Genomic DNA, 17522 nt, shown 5'->3' with positions numbered 1-17522 from the left:
ATTAATATAATCCATCGCATCAATATGCTATAGCAAATCATGATCATATCAACAGATAAAAAGCATCTGACAATATCTAACACACATTCTTTTTAAATTTTTTTTTCAAATTCAATTAATTAACATATAATATATTATTAGTTTCAGAGGTAGAGGTCAGTGATTCATCAGTTGTATGTAACACTCAGTGCTCATCACATCACGTGCCCTCCTTAATATGCCCATCCCCCAGTCACCCCATCCCTCCACCCACCTCCCCTCTAGCAGCCCTCAGTTTGTTCCTAGACTTAAGAGTCCTTTATGGAAGGGGCGCCTGGGTGGCTCAGTGGGTTAAAACCTCTGCCTTCGGCTCAGGTCATGATCCCAGGGTCCTGGGATCGAGTGGGCTCTCTGCTCAGCAGGGAGCCTGCTTCCTCCTCTCTCTCTCTCTGCCTGCCTCTCTGCCTACTTGTGATCTCTGTCTGTCAAATAAATAAATAAAATCTAAAAAAAAAAAAAAAAAGAGTCCTTTATGAAAAAAGCTAGTATTTTCTGAATTAACTTGGTGCCAAAAATGCTACCAGGTTTATTTAACTTAATTAACTTGGAAATTCTAAATTGCACTTACAAAGGCACATCTTAAAACCATTTTCTTTTTCATTTAGAATTAAAGCTTGGTTCTAACTTGTATCTCAGAACATAGGGAGAATTAAACATAGTACAAAATACTGCAATAAGGACCATGTTTTAAGAAGTACACTTATACTGGGGCGCCTGGGTGGCTCAGAGGGTGGCTCAGAGGGTTAAGCGTCTGCCTTCAGCTCAGGCCATGATCACAGGGTCCTGGGATCGAGTCCTGGGATCATGGCCTGAGCTGAAGTAAGCTCATCTTGTTAGTCTTTGCTAGCCATCGCAGGCGTGTGTGAAGTATTTTTATGGGGGGTGGGGTGGGGACTTGCTGGGTCCTGATTTTGGTGGTTTTATTTTTGTAGTCTGCATCTAATAAATTTCAAGTTCTCTCAAAAAAAAAAGAAGTCCCCTTTTTTTTTTTTTGTAAGAAAGACCCACCCCACCCACCCCCATGCCGGGCTCAATCCCAGGACCCTGGGATCAGGGCCTGGGCCGAAGGCAGCCGCTTTATCAACTGAGCCACCCAGGTGCCGCCAAAGCTTAGGTTTATCTGACTCCAGAGTCTTTGTATTTCCACTATAACTCCAAGGCAGAACAACATAAGAGACTAACAAAGTGAACAGCTACTTGAATTTCTCACCAAAACAACAGAATATGCGAACAGAGAGAAATTTAACTGTTTCAGTAACAAAAACATTTACAATGCAGCTTTGATTAAAAAAAAAAGAAAAAAATTACTGGGCGCCTGGGTGGCTCAGTGGGTTAAGCTGCTGCCTTCGGCTCAGGTCATGATCTCAGGGTCCTGGGATAGAGTCCCACATCGGGCTCTCTGCTCGGCAGCGAGCCTGCTTCCCTCTCTCTCTCTCTGCCTGCCTCTCTGTCTACTTGTGATCTCTCTCTCTGTCAAATAAATAAATAAAAAATCTTAAAAAAAAAAACAAAACATTACTTTAAGGACGCCTGGGTGGCTCAGTTGTTAAGCAACTGCATTCCGCTCAGGTTATGATCCCAGGGTTCTGGATCCATCTAGCCCCACATCAGGCTCTCTGCGCTTCGGGAAGCCTACTTCCTCTCCCACTCCCCCTACTTGTGTTCCTTCTCTCTCTTTCTGTCTGTCAAGTAAATAAATGAAATCTTTTAAAAAAAATTATATTACCGGGGCTCCTGGGTGGCTCAGTGGGTTAAGCCTCTGCCTTTGGCTCAGGTCATGATCTCAGGGTCCTGGGATCAAGCCCTGCATCGGGCTCTCTGCTCAGCGGGGAGCCCGCTTCTCCCTCCCCCTCTGCCTGTCTCTGCCTACTTGCAATTGCTCCTCTGTCTCTCTGTCAAATAAATAAATGAAATATTTAAAAAAAAATTATATTACCAATACAAAAATATTACCATTAGCTATCTAACTGAAAGAGAATCATAATGAAAACTTACTACAGGGGCACCTGGGTGGCTCAGTGGGTTAAAGCCTCTGCCTTCGGCTCAGGTCATGAACCCAGAGTCCTGGGATCAAGCAGAGCATCGGGCTCTCTATTCAGCGGGGAGCCTGCTTCCTCCTCTCTCTGCCTACTTGTGATCTCTGTCTGTCAAGAAAATAAATAAAATCTTCAAAAAAAAAAAAAAAAGAACACTTACTACATTTGTCAGTGAAATGCAAAAATAGATGCTAAGAAATGCATTAATAACAAAGAAATGCAAAGCTTGAATCAACTTACCATTCTTCTTTTATACTTTCGAGATTATCTACTTCTTTCATTCTCTTGCCTTACTGCAAAAGTAAAAACAAACAAAAGCTGAAATCCTCAATTGAGTATTTAAGGTAAGTTCATTCTTATATATGCATTAATGATCTTTAACAAAAACTATTAGATATCCCCAAAGTAGTATGAAAGGGTCTTAAGAACTTATGTGACCAAACTCAAAGCTGTCATTTCCATCTACAGAGTAAAACAAAAATAAAAAATATATTTTGGGAGTCTAATAATCTTCCAACAAGAATTTTTTTTCCTTTTAGAACTCTTTCTTAAGAATTATGATAAAAATTTCATTCACAAAAGTGAATGAAACATTTTTATTCTCATTCTTACAATTCAAGCAAACTGACAAGATGTACAGTATACAATTCAGTGGTATGAATTACTATCCACAAATGTTGTACAATCATTACCACTATCCATTTCCAAGACTCTTTCAACTCACCAAAAAGAAACTCTGTACCCATTAAAAAGTAATTCTCTATTCCTCTCTCTTCCCAGGCCTGGTAACCCATATTCTACCTTCTGCCTTTATGAATTTGCCTTGTTTTTTCACATTAACAGAACTGTACATTTGTCCTTTTGTGTCTGGCTTATTTCACTTAACATACATTCATTCATATTTATGGCTAATATTCCACTGTATGTGTATACATTTTGTTTACACATTCATCTGGCTTTTTTCCAAGATTTTATTTATTAGCACTGTGCGCACAGGCATGAGCAAGGGGGAGGGGCAGGGAGAAGGAGAAGCAGACTCCCTCTGAGCGGGGGTACCAGATGTGGGGCTAGATCCCATGACCCTGGGATTATGACCTGAAAGGAAGGCAGACATTTAACCCACTGAGTCACCCAGGCACCCCTACACATTCATCTGTTCGTGGACATTTCGACTGTTTACACCTCTGGCTCCTGTGAATAATTCTGTATTCCCGCCAACAATGTAACAGGGTTCTAATTTCTCCACATCCTTGCTAATATTATTTTGGTTTTTCTGTATGTGTGTGTGTTGTTGTTGTATTTTTTAAGATTTTTATTTATTTATTTATTTGACAGAGAACACAAGTAGGCAGAGAGGCAGGCGGGATGGGGGGGCCCAGGCTCCCTACCGAGAAGAGAGCCCAACGCGGGGCTCCATCCCAGGACTCTGGGATCACGACCTGAGCTGAAGGCAGAGGCTTTAACCCACTGAGCCACCCAGGCGCCCACTTGTTATTTTGTTTTATTAAATAATACCCATCCTAATAAAGTGCATCTCATGGTGACTAGATGTCGAGCATCTTTTTTTTTTCCCCCGAGCATCTTTTTACATGTGCTTATTGGTCATTTGTCTATCTTCTTTGGAGAAAATCTATTCAAGTCCTTTTCCCATTTTTTATGTGTTTTGCCTGTTCTTTTTTTTCTTTTTTAAAGATTTTATTTATTTATTTGAGAGAGAGAGAGTGTGAGAGAGAGCATGAGAGGGGAGAAGCATCAGAGGGAGAAGCAGACTCCCTGTGGAGCTGGGTGCCCAATGCGGGACTTGATCCTGGGACTCCGGGATCATGACCTGAGCCGAAGGCAGAGGCTTAACCTACTGAGCCACCCAGGCACCCCCATTGCCTGTTGTTCTGAAGTTGCATTTTTCTTGATTCAGCATTTGCTTGGCTGCTCTACACCCAGAACTACTTTCCAGAGTTCTAAGTTGGTCCTAACAGCTTCTGCGTGTTTTTCATGTTTCTGGGGGGAACATGAGCTTGCAACTGCCTATTTTCTTTCCCATTCTGCGGTGACCCTCAATATAAATTTTTTTAAAAATTTTGTTTATTTATTTGACAGACAGAGATCACAAGTAGGTAAAGAGGCAGGCAGAGAGACAGGGAAGCAGGCTTCCTGCCAAGCAGAGAGCCCAATGCAGGGCTCAATCCCAGGACCCCGAGACCATGACCTGATCCGAAGGCAGAGGCTCATCTCACCGAGCCACCCAGGAGCTCCCACAATATAAATTGTTTTAGAAGATTTTATTTATTTGAGAGAGAGCATGAGAGAATGAGCAGTGGGGAGAAGGAGAAGTGGGCTGAGCAGGGACCCCAACGTGCCCAATGTGGGGCTCAATCCCAGCATCCTGGAATCATGCATGACCTGAGCCTAAGGCAGGCACTTAACCAACTAAGCCACCCAGGCAGCCCCTCAACTTTAATTTAAAAATTTTATATTTATATTTAGATATATTTGGAACTTATCTTAGTTACAGGGACTCCACATGACTGTTAAGTTTAGTTAATAGTCCATCTTTTCCTTATTTATTTATTTTTAAAGATTTTATTTATTCATTTGACAGAGAGAGATCACAAGTAGGCAGAGAGGCAGGCAGAGAGAGAGAGGAGGAAGCAGGCTCCCCACTGAGCAGAGAGCCTGATGCTGGGCTCAATCCCAGGACCCTGAGATCATGACCTGAGCCGAAGGCAGCGGCTTAATCCACTGAGCCACCCAGGCGCCCCCTTTTCCTTATTTGCCCCCTTTTCCTTATTACCTTTTTTTTAAGCTAGGAGTATGGACTCATGGGTTTTTTAGTCAATGAGTTTGTTTGTTTGTTTTTTAAGATTTTATTTATTTCTTTGACAGACAGAGATCACAAGTAGGCAGAGAGGCAGGCAGAGAGAGAGGTAGAAGCAGGCTCCCTGCCGAGCAGAGAGTCCTATGCAGGACTCGATCCTAGGACCTGGGATTATGACCTGAGCGAAGGCAGAGGTTTGAACCCACTGAGTACCCAGGCACCTCTTATAACTCACTAATATCACCATTTATTTTGATGTTCCATTTCCCAGATTTGTCCAGTGGGGAATCCCTTCAGTGTGATGTCCTTCTGGTATGTATTTATCATCCTGTAAGCATCTTCTTAATTTCTGGAGCAAGAATATGCTCCAGGATCATTTGTTCTTTCTCTTCCCCAGCCCTGGAAACAGATTTTCTCTAAGGAGCCATGGTTACTTTTTTATTTTTTTTAAAGATTTATTTATTAGACACAGAGAAAGAGTACAACCAGGGGGAGCCATAGGCAGAGGGGGAAGGAAAAAGACCCTGACACAAGGCTCAATCCCAGGACTCTGGGATCTTGACCCTGGGATCTGGACCTGAGCTAAAGGCAGATGCTTAACCGACTGAGCCACCCAGGCACCGCCCCCACCCCCCCCCCTTTTTTTTTTTACTGTATTTAGAAACCAAGATCTGGGTGTTTGGCATGTTTGTTTTTTCTACTGTGTTGTTGTTTCCAGGACCTCTCAGTGGACAGATGGCTTGGACTACTTTAAACATTGATTTGTTTGCTTAGTTCTCACAATATTTTGTTATAAAGGCAAAACGCTAATATGGAAAGTTTGAGAAAGAGAGAAAATAATCCATACTTTTATTACCCCTAAACTTTTGCTTCTTCCTCTCCATTTTCATACACATTCATATGCACTGCTAGTATATTAATGATTTCTGTTTCCTTTATTTTTCATATCTGTGCTGTCTTTTTCCATTTGGCTATATAAATTGCTTCATAAGTATTTTTAAAGGATATATATTATCCCATTAGGCAGCTATACCATGACTACTGGGAATTTAGTTTGCTTTCAATTTTTCCTAACAAATAACAGCCATGGTGGGTAAATTCTGTATACACAGCTTACTTTGTCGTTCCTTTAAATTCCAAAAAATGTGGAAAATCAGTGTGAAGAATATATGAGTATTTCTACAACATGTTAGTGTACCTTTATTTAAAAATGTAAGCATGTTTGCACAGAAGGCAAATCTGCAAAATAATAGACACCAGACCCGTCCTAAAGCTATGAGAATGAGAAAATGGCCACAAAAAGCAATCCCCTGCTACCACATAAAGCTCTCTCTCAAAAAAAGTAAAAGTCTCCAAAGTGTCTGGAGGTGAATTTAATCTGGTAACTAAGGATCTGGTGGCAGCAGCCTTTCACCAGATAAAAAAATCAGTCTGAATGATCTTAGGGCCTGCTAATGGAGCTGGGCCAAAAACCATAGCAATTTGTGTTGAGCACTAATTCCCCACTTAGCCTTTGTTTTGTTAAGAATTAATGAAGGAGAGTGGGCTCTGCTCTGGAAAATATCCTATCATTGAGAGATGTTTTAGATACTTCTAGCTTTAATTATGAATTGAATATAAATTGATAGATTTATTTCTTAACCTTTTCATGAGAAAATTGTGAAGAACTCTGAAAGACAAGGGGAAACAGAAAGGCAAGGAAAAAGGAGGAAATGCAAAGGGGCTGAGGAGTGAGTGTGGAATACCAAGTGAGGAGGGACAGCACCATCAATGGCATTCCAGACTCTGCCTTGTAGCTAGAGTGTAAGGTAGGAGTCACTAAAGCCACAGCATCCAAGACGATGGCATCCAACACTAAGGCAAACTGGATGTCTCTACTCTATCGAGTATTCTATATTTCTAAAAGACATTTTTTCCTTCCAGGAATGCTTTTCAAACTATTCTCTAAACTTAAAAATGCAAATAGACCATTTCATTCAAAGAATCTTACTCAATATTAATTTTATGGAAGGCATCTGATTAGGCATTAGATTTACAAAGTAATAAATCAGACAAGAAGAATTTTTGTATCAATAATTTATACAGATTATAAAGATTCATAGATTAGATTATATGTAAACTAATATGCTTTAAAAATGCAGCCCTTTGGGGGTATGTGTGAGCCTGGGTGGCTCAGTGGGTTAAAAGCCTCTGCCTTCGGCTCAGGTCATGATCTCAGCGTCTTGGGATTGAGCCCCGCATCAGGCTCTCTGCTCAGCAGGGAGCCTGCTTCCTCCTCTCTCTGCCTGCCTCTCTGCCTACTTGTGATCTCTGCCAAATAAACAAATAAAATCTGAAAAAAAAAAAAAAAAAAATGCAGCCATTAGGGGCGCCTGGGTGGCTCGGTGGGTTAAGTCCCTGCCTTCAGCTCAGGTCATGATCTCAGGGTCCTGGGATCCAGCCCCACATCAGGCTCTCTGCCCAGCAGGAAGCCTGCTTCGCTCAGGTCATGATCCCAGGGTCCTGGGATCGAGCCCCACATCGGGCTCTCTGCTTGGCAGGGAGCCTGCTTCCTCCTCTCTCTCTCTCTCTCTCTGCCTGCCTCTCTGCCTACTTGTGATCTCTCTCTCTGTCAAATAAATAAATAAAATCTTTAAAAAATAAATTTAAAAAATGCAGCCATTAAAAATGATTGTTAAATACAAGACACAGTATTATCAATGTTCTTTCAAGTTTACAATGTTTATTACAGTTATTGGATAAATATAAGCACCATCTTTGGACCGAGGATGGACCTGAGGTCTAAAGGAAAAAAAAAAAACAAAACCCCCCCCCCAAAAAAAAAAAACAAACCCCAGAAAATAGTGTATATTTTTACTTATTGTAAAGAAAACATATGAGCTAAAACCATTAAGAAGAGCGGGGCGCCTGGGTGGCTCAGTAGGTTAAAGCCTCTGCCTTCGGCTTAGGTCATGATCTCAGGGTCCTGGGATCCAGCCCCACATCAGGCTCTCTGCTCAGCAGGGAGCCTGCTTCCCTTCCTCTCTCTCTACTTATAATCTCTGTCAAATAAATAAAATCTTTTAAAAAATAAATAAATAAATAAAAATAAAACCATTAAGAGGATATGAGAAAGTAAAGGGGGGAGCCAAACATAAGAAAGCTAAAATGGTTATCTATCCTAATAGCAATATTTAAGGCAACGTTCAAAAATAACTCCAAATGTACACGCTGTTTAGAAATACGATCGTAAGTAACAGAAAAAACAGCTGTGAATTCAAAGCAGCTGTACTTAGGGAAAGGGAATGGGAGCATTTTTAGTTTTCTAACACTACTATCTTTTAAACTATATGTATGTATTATTCTAATTTTAAAAAATTACAAAGCAGGTGCGCCTGGGTGGCTCAGTGGGTTAAAGCCTCTGCTTTCCGCTCAGGTCATGATCCCAGGACCCTAGGATCGAGCCCCGTATCCGGCTCTCTGCTCAGCGGGGAGCCTGCTTCTCTGCCTACTTGTGATCTCCGTCTGTCAAATAAATAAATAAATAAATCTTTAAAAAAATTTACAAAGCAAAAAACAAATTAAAAACATATTCAGGGGGCGCCTGGGTGGCTCAGTGGATTAAGCCGCTGCCTTCGGCTCAGGTCATGATCTCAGGGTCCTGGGATCGAGCCCCACATCGGGCTCTCTGCTCCGCAGGGAGCCTGCTTCCTCCTCTCTCTCTGCCTGCCTCTCTGCCTACTTATGATCTCTCTCTCTCACTGTCAAATAAATAAAATAAAATCTTTAAAAAAAAACAAAACAAAAACAAAACATATTCAGAAAACCAGAATTTCATGTCCACTAATTTTTTTCTCCTAAGACTTTGTTCTTCTAAACCTTTATTTAATTGCTTCCCTTTAAAATTCTTCCCTTTCAAACATACACAAAATAGAGAAAAATATAAACACCCATCTCAACCATTCAGATGTCAGGGAAGTTTTCATTTTGACTTATTTACTTTTTTTTTAAAGAAATAAAGCATTATGAAATGCCTGGGTGGCTGCTGGTTGGGTGTCTGACTTGATTTTGGCTTGGGTCATGATCTCAGGGCTGTGGGATGGAGCCTCACATAGGGCTCCCGGTCCAGCGCAAGTCTGCTTGCTTTTTCTCCTTCTGCTCCTCCCACTGCTCCAACATGCTCAGGCTCGCTCTCAAATAAATAAATAAAATCTTTAAAAAAAAAGGGCATTATATAATTGAAAACTAATTCAGGTAAAAATATTTATTAAATGGTATGTCTTAAATATGTGCATTTGATTGCATGTTAATTATACTTAAAGTTGTTAAAAGCATTAAAAATGTGTATTTATTCAGCACCTACTATATGCCAGGTATGATTCTAGGTGCTTGGGATACATACGGAACCAAGCAGACAAAGATTCCAACCCTTGGGGACATTATATCCTGGTGGGTACTGTTTCTAACATTATTTTCAACTACTCTAACATAATCCCTTAGTTTAGATATGATCCTTATTGTGTCATAAACATAACATGTTCATAACACTTCTTTGTTCATAATGTAACCATCCTTCTGGGTATTCAAATCCTAATTATCCTTCAAGTCCCACATCTACCGTAAAGGTAAAATATTAAATCCATATTAATATTCCTCTCCTAAATCATGTAGATTTTAGGTATTTAAAACTTATTGTCAGAGACTGTTTACTGTTGTTTCTTTTGTTTTTTAGCTGGATCTAAGATCCTTGAGGACATATATCATGACTTACACATTTCCTGTTTTTTCCAGTGCCTTGCCAAGTGCAAAACCAAGAGGAGCCATCCCTGAAGTATTTTGCTACGTTTCCCTTTAACAGGTTATTGTTTTCCAGCAAATCGCTAATATTTTTCATTATTTTATAGTCACAAGCTACTAATAAATTGTTTTTACTTTTTTTATGACACCAACAGAGAATGAAGATGACCTTAGAGTCAAACCAACTTGTAATGAAATTCTGACTACATCATTTTTGAGCTGGGTGACGTTGTTGTTATTCACCTTCTCTAACCCTAAGCCTGTAACATGGAGATGATTTTCATCCTCATAAGGTTGTTTTGAGGACTCGAATAAATACTAAGAATACAATAATGTTTGCTCCTTTCTCTTTTCCTGTTACTCTGTCATAATCTGTTACAAGGACCACTTAAGAAACATCTTCAGGCTTACACTGAAGTTTTAATTTCGACACAGCTATGAACTTTTAGTTTAGGGGTTTGTTTTTATGGCTGTTGTTGTTGTTGTTGTAATTTGACAGAGAGAGACCACAAGGAGGAAGGAGAGGAGGTTGGGGGCGGGGGAAGCAGGCCTCCTACTGAGCAGAGAGCCTGATGCAGAGCTCCATCCCCAGACCCTGAGATCATGACCTCAGCAGAAGGCAGAGACTTAACCCACTGAGCCACCCCGGCGCCCCCAGGGGTTTGTTTTTGTTTTCTGAGGCACTTACTTTAAACCATGTTAAGTTTAGTTTTTATTATTATTATTTTTTAAAGATTTTATTTATTTATTTGACACAGAGAGATCATAAGTAGGCAGAGAGGCAGACAGAGAGAGTGAGAGGGAAGCAGGCTCCCCGCTGAGCAGAGAGCCCGATGTGGGACTCGATCCCAGGACTCTGAGATCATGACCCGAGCTGAAAGCAGCAGCTTAAACCACTGAGCCACCCAGGCGCCCCTTATTATTATTTTTTAACTTAAATTCAATTAACATATAACAGATTATTGATTCAGAGGTAGAGCTCAGTAATACATCAGTATTATATAATACCCAGTGCTCATTACATCACATGCCCTCCTTAATGTCCATCACCCAGTTACCCCATCCCCCCACCCATCTCCCCTCCAGCAACCCTCAGTTTGTTTCCTAAGATTAAGAGTCTCTTATGGTGGGACACTTGGGTGGCTCAGCTGATCTTGATCCTGGGATGGAGCCCCACATCCAGCTCTCTGCTAGGCAGGGGATCTGCCTCTCCCTCTCCCTCTGCCTGCTACTCACTCACACTCTCTGTGTCAAATAAAAAAAAAGGTGGGGGTGCTGGGAGGCTCAGTAGGTTAAAGTCTCTGCCTTCCGCTCAGGTCAGGATCCCAAGGTTCTGGGATCCAGCCGCATCAGGCTCTCTGCTCAGCAGGGAGCCTGCTTCCTCCTCTCTCTCTCTCTGCCTGCCTCTCTGCCTACTTGTGATGTCTGTCAAATAAATAAATAAATCTTTAAAAAAATAAAAAATAAAAAAATCTTTAGTAAAAAAAAGTCTCTTATGGTTTGTCTCCTTCTCTGATTTCATCTTATTTTGTTTTTTCCTCTCTTCCCCTAGGATCCTGTTTTGTTTCTTAAATTCCACCTACCAGTGAGATCATATGATAATTGTCTTTCTCTGATTTACTTTGATCTTTTAGTTTTGATTTCACTAATTAAACCTTTTAAAACTTTTATGTATTTACTCAACTTCCAACCACTATGTGCAAGGCAATGGTTTAAAATTAATGAAAGAAGGGTTAATAGGACAGATATAGTCGCCCAGGGACTGTACAAACTAACAGAAAAATATACTGAAGTAGAATAGCAAACATGGCATAGAACTATGAAGTAAAAACCGAATCTAAGATGGACATAAAGTCATTATTTAAAAAGAGTCATCAGAGGCACCCGGGTGGCTCAGTGAGTTGAGCCTCTGCCTTCGGCTCAGGTCATAATCTCAGGGTCCTAGGATCCAGCCCCATATCAGATTCTCTGTTCAGTGGGGGCCTGCTTTTCCCCCTCACTCTGCCTGCCTCTCTGCCTACTTGTGATCTCTCTCTCTGTCAAATAAATAAATAAAATCTAAGAAAAAGTCATCATTCTTTTAGGTATTTCTTATCATAATTAGTAATATGTAATAAACCATGTAAAATCTATTTGTATCAGCTGAGTCAACGACAGTCATCACAGTCCTGTGACACAAATGAACCTAAGTCATGCACTGTACTACAGAGAATAAAAAAGCCATCTGACAACTGTCTAAGTCACCAGCATGAAGCTTGGTATTAGAAGAGACAGATGAGTAGAATTTCCTTCATTTTGCTTCAGTTTACTTCCAATTAGTACCACTACCATCTTATATTTTTATTGTGTATCACAGTTTACCAAACACCTTCCCAATTATTATCCCACTTACTCCCAACAACTGCAGTGATAAAAATCAGTCAGGAGAGAGACTAGACTGAGCTTTCTGGAACATATCCACCGGAAAAAAAATCCAGTCAAAATAGATTCAGACTAGTAAGAATGTACACATTAGAATTCAAATAGAAAAAATCTGCATATTACCAATTGTACTTATTTTTGTAAACGCACATGACAGACTGCAGTTTTTTTAAGATTAAAGTATATAAAGATATAAAGATACACCGTGCAGTATGCTATCTTTGTGTAGAAGCTGAAGTTTCTCCTTAGGATAAAGCCATTCCTGGCATTAAACACAGCACAAAGGAACCCACGGATCACATTTCCATGTGGAGTCCTATTCACTTAGATTTATGGAATGGGCCAGCCACCAAGCCTCCAAGAGCAAACAAATCACAGTAGCATCAAAATCAAACACTTCAGGGCGCCTGGGTGGCTCAGTGGGTTAAGCCGCTGCCTTCGGCTCAGGTCCTGATCTCAGGGTCCTGGGATCGAGTCCCGCATCGGGCTCTCTGCTCAGCAGGGAGCCTGCTTCCCTCTCTCTCTCTGCCTGCCTCTCTGCCTACTTGTGATCTCTCTCTGTCAAATAAATAAATAAAATCTTTAAAAAAAAATCAAACACTTCAAAAGATACTTTGTATATTTAAAGAATTCTACTTTACTGTTAAATAATAAGAAATGAAAAATTTTGGAAAGTTTCAGCTTATCTTAGTTGCTATCAGAGTAACTGGAAATACTTTTTTGTCTTCTCCTAGAAAAACTGTTAATGAGAAAGTTAAATACCCCTAAGGACCAAAGTGATAAGTGAAAAGAGTAACTGGGGAAAGGGGCGCTTGAGCAGAGTCTGTCAAAGTCTCTAAGGCAGCCCTCCTTTGACACCAAGACATTTTCGTTCCAGGGCTCCACTCTGAAGTGTTATCTACCTTGCAAAACCAAGAGCAAACACAAATTCCCTTAGAAAACTTGCCACAATTTCTCTGAAAGACTAAACATAAAATTATTAGCAGAGTGAGGAGAGAGCAACTATGTACCCTTAGAATATGCTCTATCTTCACAGCCACAACTCTAGGCCCAAAGATGATCTCTTGGTGGTTTCCTCACTCCATTCTTGTCCCCACCTCAGAGTTTCCACACAGGAGTCAGGATGACCTTTTCAAAGAGATAAACAAATAAATAAACTACCCCCAACATGGGATTTGAGATCAAGAGTCTCACACCCTACCACTAGGCCAGCCAGATGGGACCTTTTTGAATAAGACACAAATTTGAGAGCTCCCTGCTCAGTGGGGAGCCTGCTTCTCCCTTTCCCTCTGCCCCTCTGCCTGCTTGTGCTCTCTCTGTGTCAAATAAATAAAATGTTAAAAAAAAAAAAACACAAATCTGACTGAAACTTCCCAGCTTAAAACCTTTCAATGACCATCCACTGCTCTTCAAGTAAGGTCCAAATATTCTGGGTTAATATTATAGAGAAGTTCACTGTACTGTTAGCTCATCACATTTGAGTGGTGTGAAAATTTCACTATAAAGCTTTAAGGTAAAGGAAAAAAAAAGCCAGTCCCAAATTCTTAACACTACTTAAAAGACCTGGCATTATCTCTCTTGCCCCCTTTTGCATTCTGCACTAAATTCCACTTGCTTTGACCTTTCGGTTCCTTAAATTTCCCTAACCTCCCTCTGGGGAACCTATTTCCTTCACCTGGACCTTTCTTCCCTCCTTTGGGGGCTACCTTTCACCAATTTCTATTTACCCATAACACCTTAGCTGGAAGATTACTTTCCTAAGAAAACTTCAACTGATTTCCCAAGCTGGTTATCCCCTTGTTACCTGTTCTCACAATATACCATATTCTTCCTTTTTAAGCTTCTGTCTAGGTTTACTGGCATTTACAGTGGAGCCCTGAACAATACAGGTTTGAAATGCACCAAGTCTACTTATATGAAGATTTTTTTCTACAAACACAGATATTTCTAAATACTGCATTTTTAAATGTACTATATATAAGTATAGCATATTATAAATGTACTACATATAGTATATATTATAAATGTATTTTCTCTTGTGATGATTTTCTTCATAATATTTTCTTTCCTCTAGCTTACCTTATTATTAAGCACACAGCATAATACATGTAACATACAAAATATGTGTTAACTGGCTTTCAGGCTTTCAGTCAATAACAGGCTATAAGTAGTTAAGTTTTGGGGGAATCAGAATTCATACACAGATTCTCCAACTGTGTGGGGGAGGGCACCCCTAACACTCCCACCCACTCATTGCTCAAGGGTCAAATGATGAGACTTGTGTAAACAAACAAAAAAAATGTACAAGGGTCATCATGGTATCATGGTCACTAACCAAACAGTAGGTACTAAAAAATTTGAATAAATTAAGTAATTAACATTAAGCACTGAGTAACAAGTACACATGTGTGTACAGACTGCAGGGCAAGGCTAAGAGTCAGCACCCAACAAATAGGAGTTTCTGTTAATACTGCATTCTGCCTCGTATCATTACTACTTGCTTGCTTAACTAATCACTCTTTCCATCCCGCACACCATTCCTTCTCGGTTTTGGACGCCATCAGCGCCTAGCACTAACCTCAGCGATATAAACAGATGCTCAATATTCACTGAATTTAACTGCCTTTTTTTAAAAATATTTTATTTGTTTATTTGACAGACAGAGATCACAAGCAGGCAGAGAGGCAGAGCAGAGAGGAAGAGGGGAAGCAGGCTCCCTGCCGAGCAGAGAGCCAATGTGAGGCTCGATCCCAGGACCCTGAGATCATGACCCCAGCCGAAGGCAGCGGCTTAACCCACTGAGCCACCCAGGAGCCCCTGAATTTAACTGCCTTTAAAATCAATACGCCTTCCAGCATATTTACACACAAGACGTAACATCAACTTTTAAGGAGTCTTCCCCTTTAAAAACTAAACAGTAATTTAAAAACACGTAAAACACTCCCAAAACACACCTGAGCCATGACGTTGAAATACGGAGGCCGATTTTCACGTCGTTCATACAATGTCATACTTTACAGTTCCACAGGGACATCAATAAAGACTGTCAGATTCCTATCTTTATTTTCCATTTCCTCAAGTGATGTACGGAAGAAGCTAGGCTGGACAACACCCTAACGTTCCTTATTGCTAACGAGACACTGCGAGTAAAAAGGCGCACACATAAAAAATTAAATATGGAAAAAAGCAACCTGAAACCTACAAAAAGACTGTCGAGGGAGACTCGGTGGTGAAGCTACCTGAGAAACGGCCACCCCAAGCGTTCCTGGTACTTCTGCACCGTGCTCCTGCAGCGCACGCCTTTGGAAACGGGGCATCTGAAGTGCGCCTAACTCGAAGTTTCGGAGCCCCCCCACCCCCAAACCCCGAACGAAAGCCCTCGGCGGTGCCGGCTCGGAGGTCGCCACCACGCAGGAAAGCAAGCACAGGCGGCAGGCCGGAGACGCCGCTCACCTGAACTGGCCAGGAGTCTTGCCCCAGCCGCCGCCTCCAGCGTCATCGAAACCGCCCGGACCCCGGGCTCACCGATACCGAGACCGTCTAGAGCGCTGCAGCTCCGCACGACCCAACGACACCCTTTTCCCCTAACCCGGGACAGCGCCCCGCCTGGGAAACGCCCGCCGGCGGCCGGCGGCGAGCGGACGTCCCAGCCCCTCACCCCGCCGAACGTGGCGCGGCCCCAGCTCACTCACCTCCGGGCGCGGCCGCCTCGCGGCCTGGTCCTCGGTTCGCTCAGGGGCCGCGGGCGCCACCGCCGCTGCCGGGCCGGAGCCCCTCAGACTGGGAGCGCCGCCGCCCCCAGACCCGCAGAGGATCGCGGGCCGCGCCGCTGGGGACCCGGCCCGCCTCTCCGGGTCTCCGCCGCCGGGCGCCGAGCGCGCGCCGGGCAGGCTCCGCGCAGACCCGGGAGCGCGCGCGGTGGGTGGCGGGGCGGGGCGGCTCTGCCGCGGCAGCCTCCTCCTCAGCCCTTAGCTGACGCGCGATAATGGCGGCAGTCTCCTGCCTGCAGCCGGCGGTGTCGCTGGCCGCCTTCTCACCCCGCCCGGAAAATGCTGGGAAGCGAGGTTTGGGCTCCAAGAATAGCCCAGCGTCTACTTACCTCTGTACCTCCGCAGCGTCTGATTGAGTCCGCGGAGAGATTTCCCTGCATTGTGACAACGTAGAACTTAACCCGAGCCCTGTGATTCTGGAAAGCGACGTTAAGGAAATTCCCCCACCCTTTTGTGCTCCCGAAAGGATTTACTGCAAGGAACCACCCTTGCCGGTGTAACTCAGATATGACTCACGCGTGCCCCCTCGTTTTTACCTATGACAGGTCAGACATAGACCGTGCAAATTCCCTTCGTTTTTGCCTCGTAACTGGTAAGGTGAACAGATAGCACTCCCTGACCAATCTGGACGAAATCCGGGCTCCCCTGACTTGACCAAACTTTAGTTAAGCTGCTCTCCTTCCACCAGGCCCCTAAACTTTGACCCACCCTCAGCCTGAGCGGGTCTGCAACCCCTTCTCATCTGCCACTCCTGAAATATCGGGAGAAATTTCACGTCCCTGCAAAACACTGCCGTGCTGTGTGATCGTTGCCACCTCTGCCCGCTCCTCCCACTTCCCCACACCCAGTTCCTTCGAGGCTTTGTTCACTTCTCCCGGTGGAAGAAAAGCGCCCCCCCCCCTTTTATTTGCGCGACCTTGGAGATAGTTACAGATCCCCTGGTCAGAGTTCCCCTGGAGGTGACCCCTCACCCTCCACACCCCGTTGGAATAGTCTTTTCCCCTCTCCTATCTCCTGATGCTGCCGTCGTCTAGGTACCTCACATAACTAGAATCATACAGGATTTATCCTTTTGTGTCTGCCCTTACTTCACTTGGCATTGTATTTTCAAGGGTCATCCATATTATAGCAAGTACCACAATGTATTCTCCTTTATGCTGAAAAATACTCCGTTGTTTTATGTACCACCTTTTATTTATCCACTCACCTGCTGATGGACATTTGGATTGTTTCCACCTTTTGGCTATTGTGAACGATGGAACTATGAATATGTGCATACAAGTATGTGATTAAGTCTCTTGCTTTCAATTATTTTGTATGTATCTATAGATGCAGAATTACTGGATCATATGGCATATATTTAACTTTTTGAGGAACTGCCAAACTGATTTCCACAATGAGTACAGCATTTTAATATTACCTGCAGCAATGAACAAGCATTCAGGTTTCTCCATACCCCTGACAGCACTCATTATTTTCCATGGTTTTGCTGTGTTTATAATAGCCATCCTAATGGACGTGAAGTGGTTGGTATTCATTGCGGGTTTGATTTTTATTTCCCTAGTGACTAGTGATGTGGAGCATTTTTTTCATGAGCTTATTTTTTTCTTTTTTAAGATTTTGTTTATTTGGGAGAGGGAGAGAGAGCAGGAGCAGTGGGAGAGG

The 17522-nt window shown here is 42.5% G+C and overlaps 1 protein-coding gene across 5 annotated transcripts in view; it reads right to left on the bottom strand.

The window, feature by feature from the left end:
- Nucleotides 1-16649, bottom strand: part of UBXN2A (UBX domain protein 2A) — a 55614-nt gene extending 38965 nt beyond the window's left edge. Inside the window, exons 1-3 of one of the 5 annotated variants that reach the window (XM_045978601.1) lie at nt 16187-16649; nt 15042-15227; nt 2316-2368 (exon numbers count right to left, since the gene is read on the bottom strand). In XM_045978601.1, the coding sequence (XP_045834557.1) occupies nt 2316-2356 (41 nt within the window). In that variant the 5' untranslated portion in view covers nt 2357-2368; nt 15042-15227; nt 16187-16649. Of the gene's footprint in view, nt 1-2315; nt 2369-13097; nt 13216-15041; nt 15228-15540; nt 15560-15779; nt 16097-16186 lie in introns of those variants that run through there. The other 4 variants (XM_045978602.1, XM_045978600.1, XM_045978599.1 and 1 more) reach the window with 4 other exon arrangements.
- Between the last annotated feature and the right edge of the window lie 873 nt (nt 16650-17522).

The sequence above is a fragment of the Meles meles genome, chromosome 15, assembly GCF_922984935.1.
Source record: "Meles meles chromosome 15, mMelMel3.1 paternal haplotype, whole genome shotgun sequence".
NCBI lineage: Eukaryota > Metazoa > Chordata > Mammalia > Carnivora > Mustelidae > Meles > Meles meles.
The sequence above is the reverse complement of the archived record's forward strand: the minus strand, read 5'-3'. Positions and strand labels throughout refer to the sequence as shown.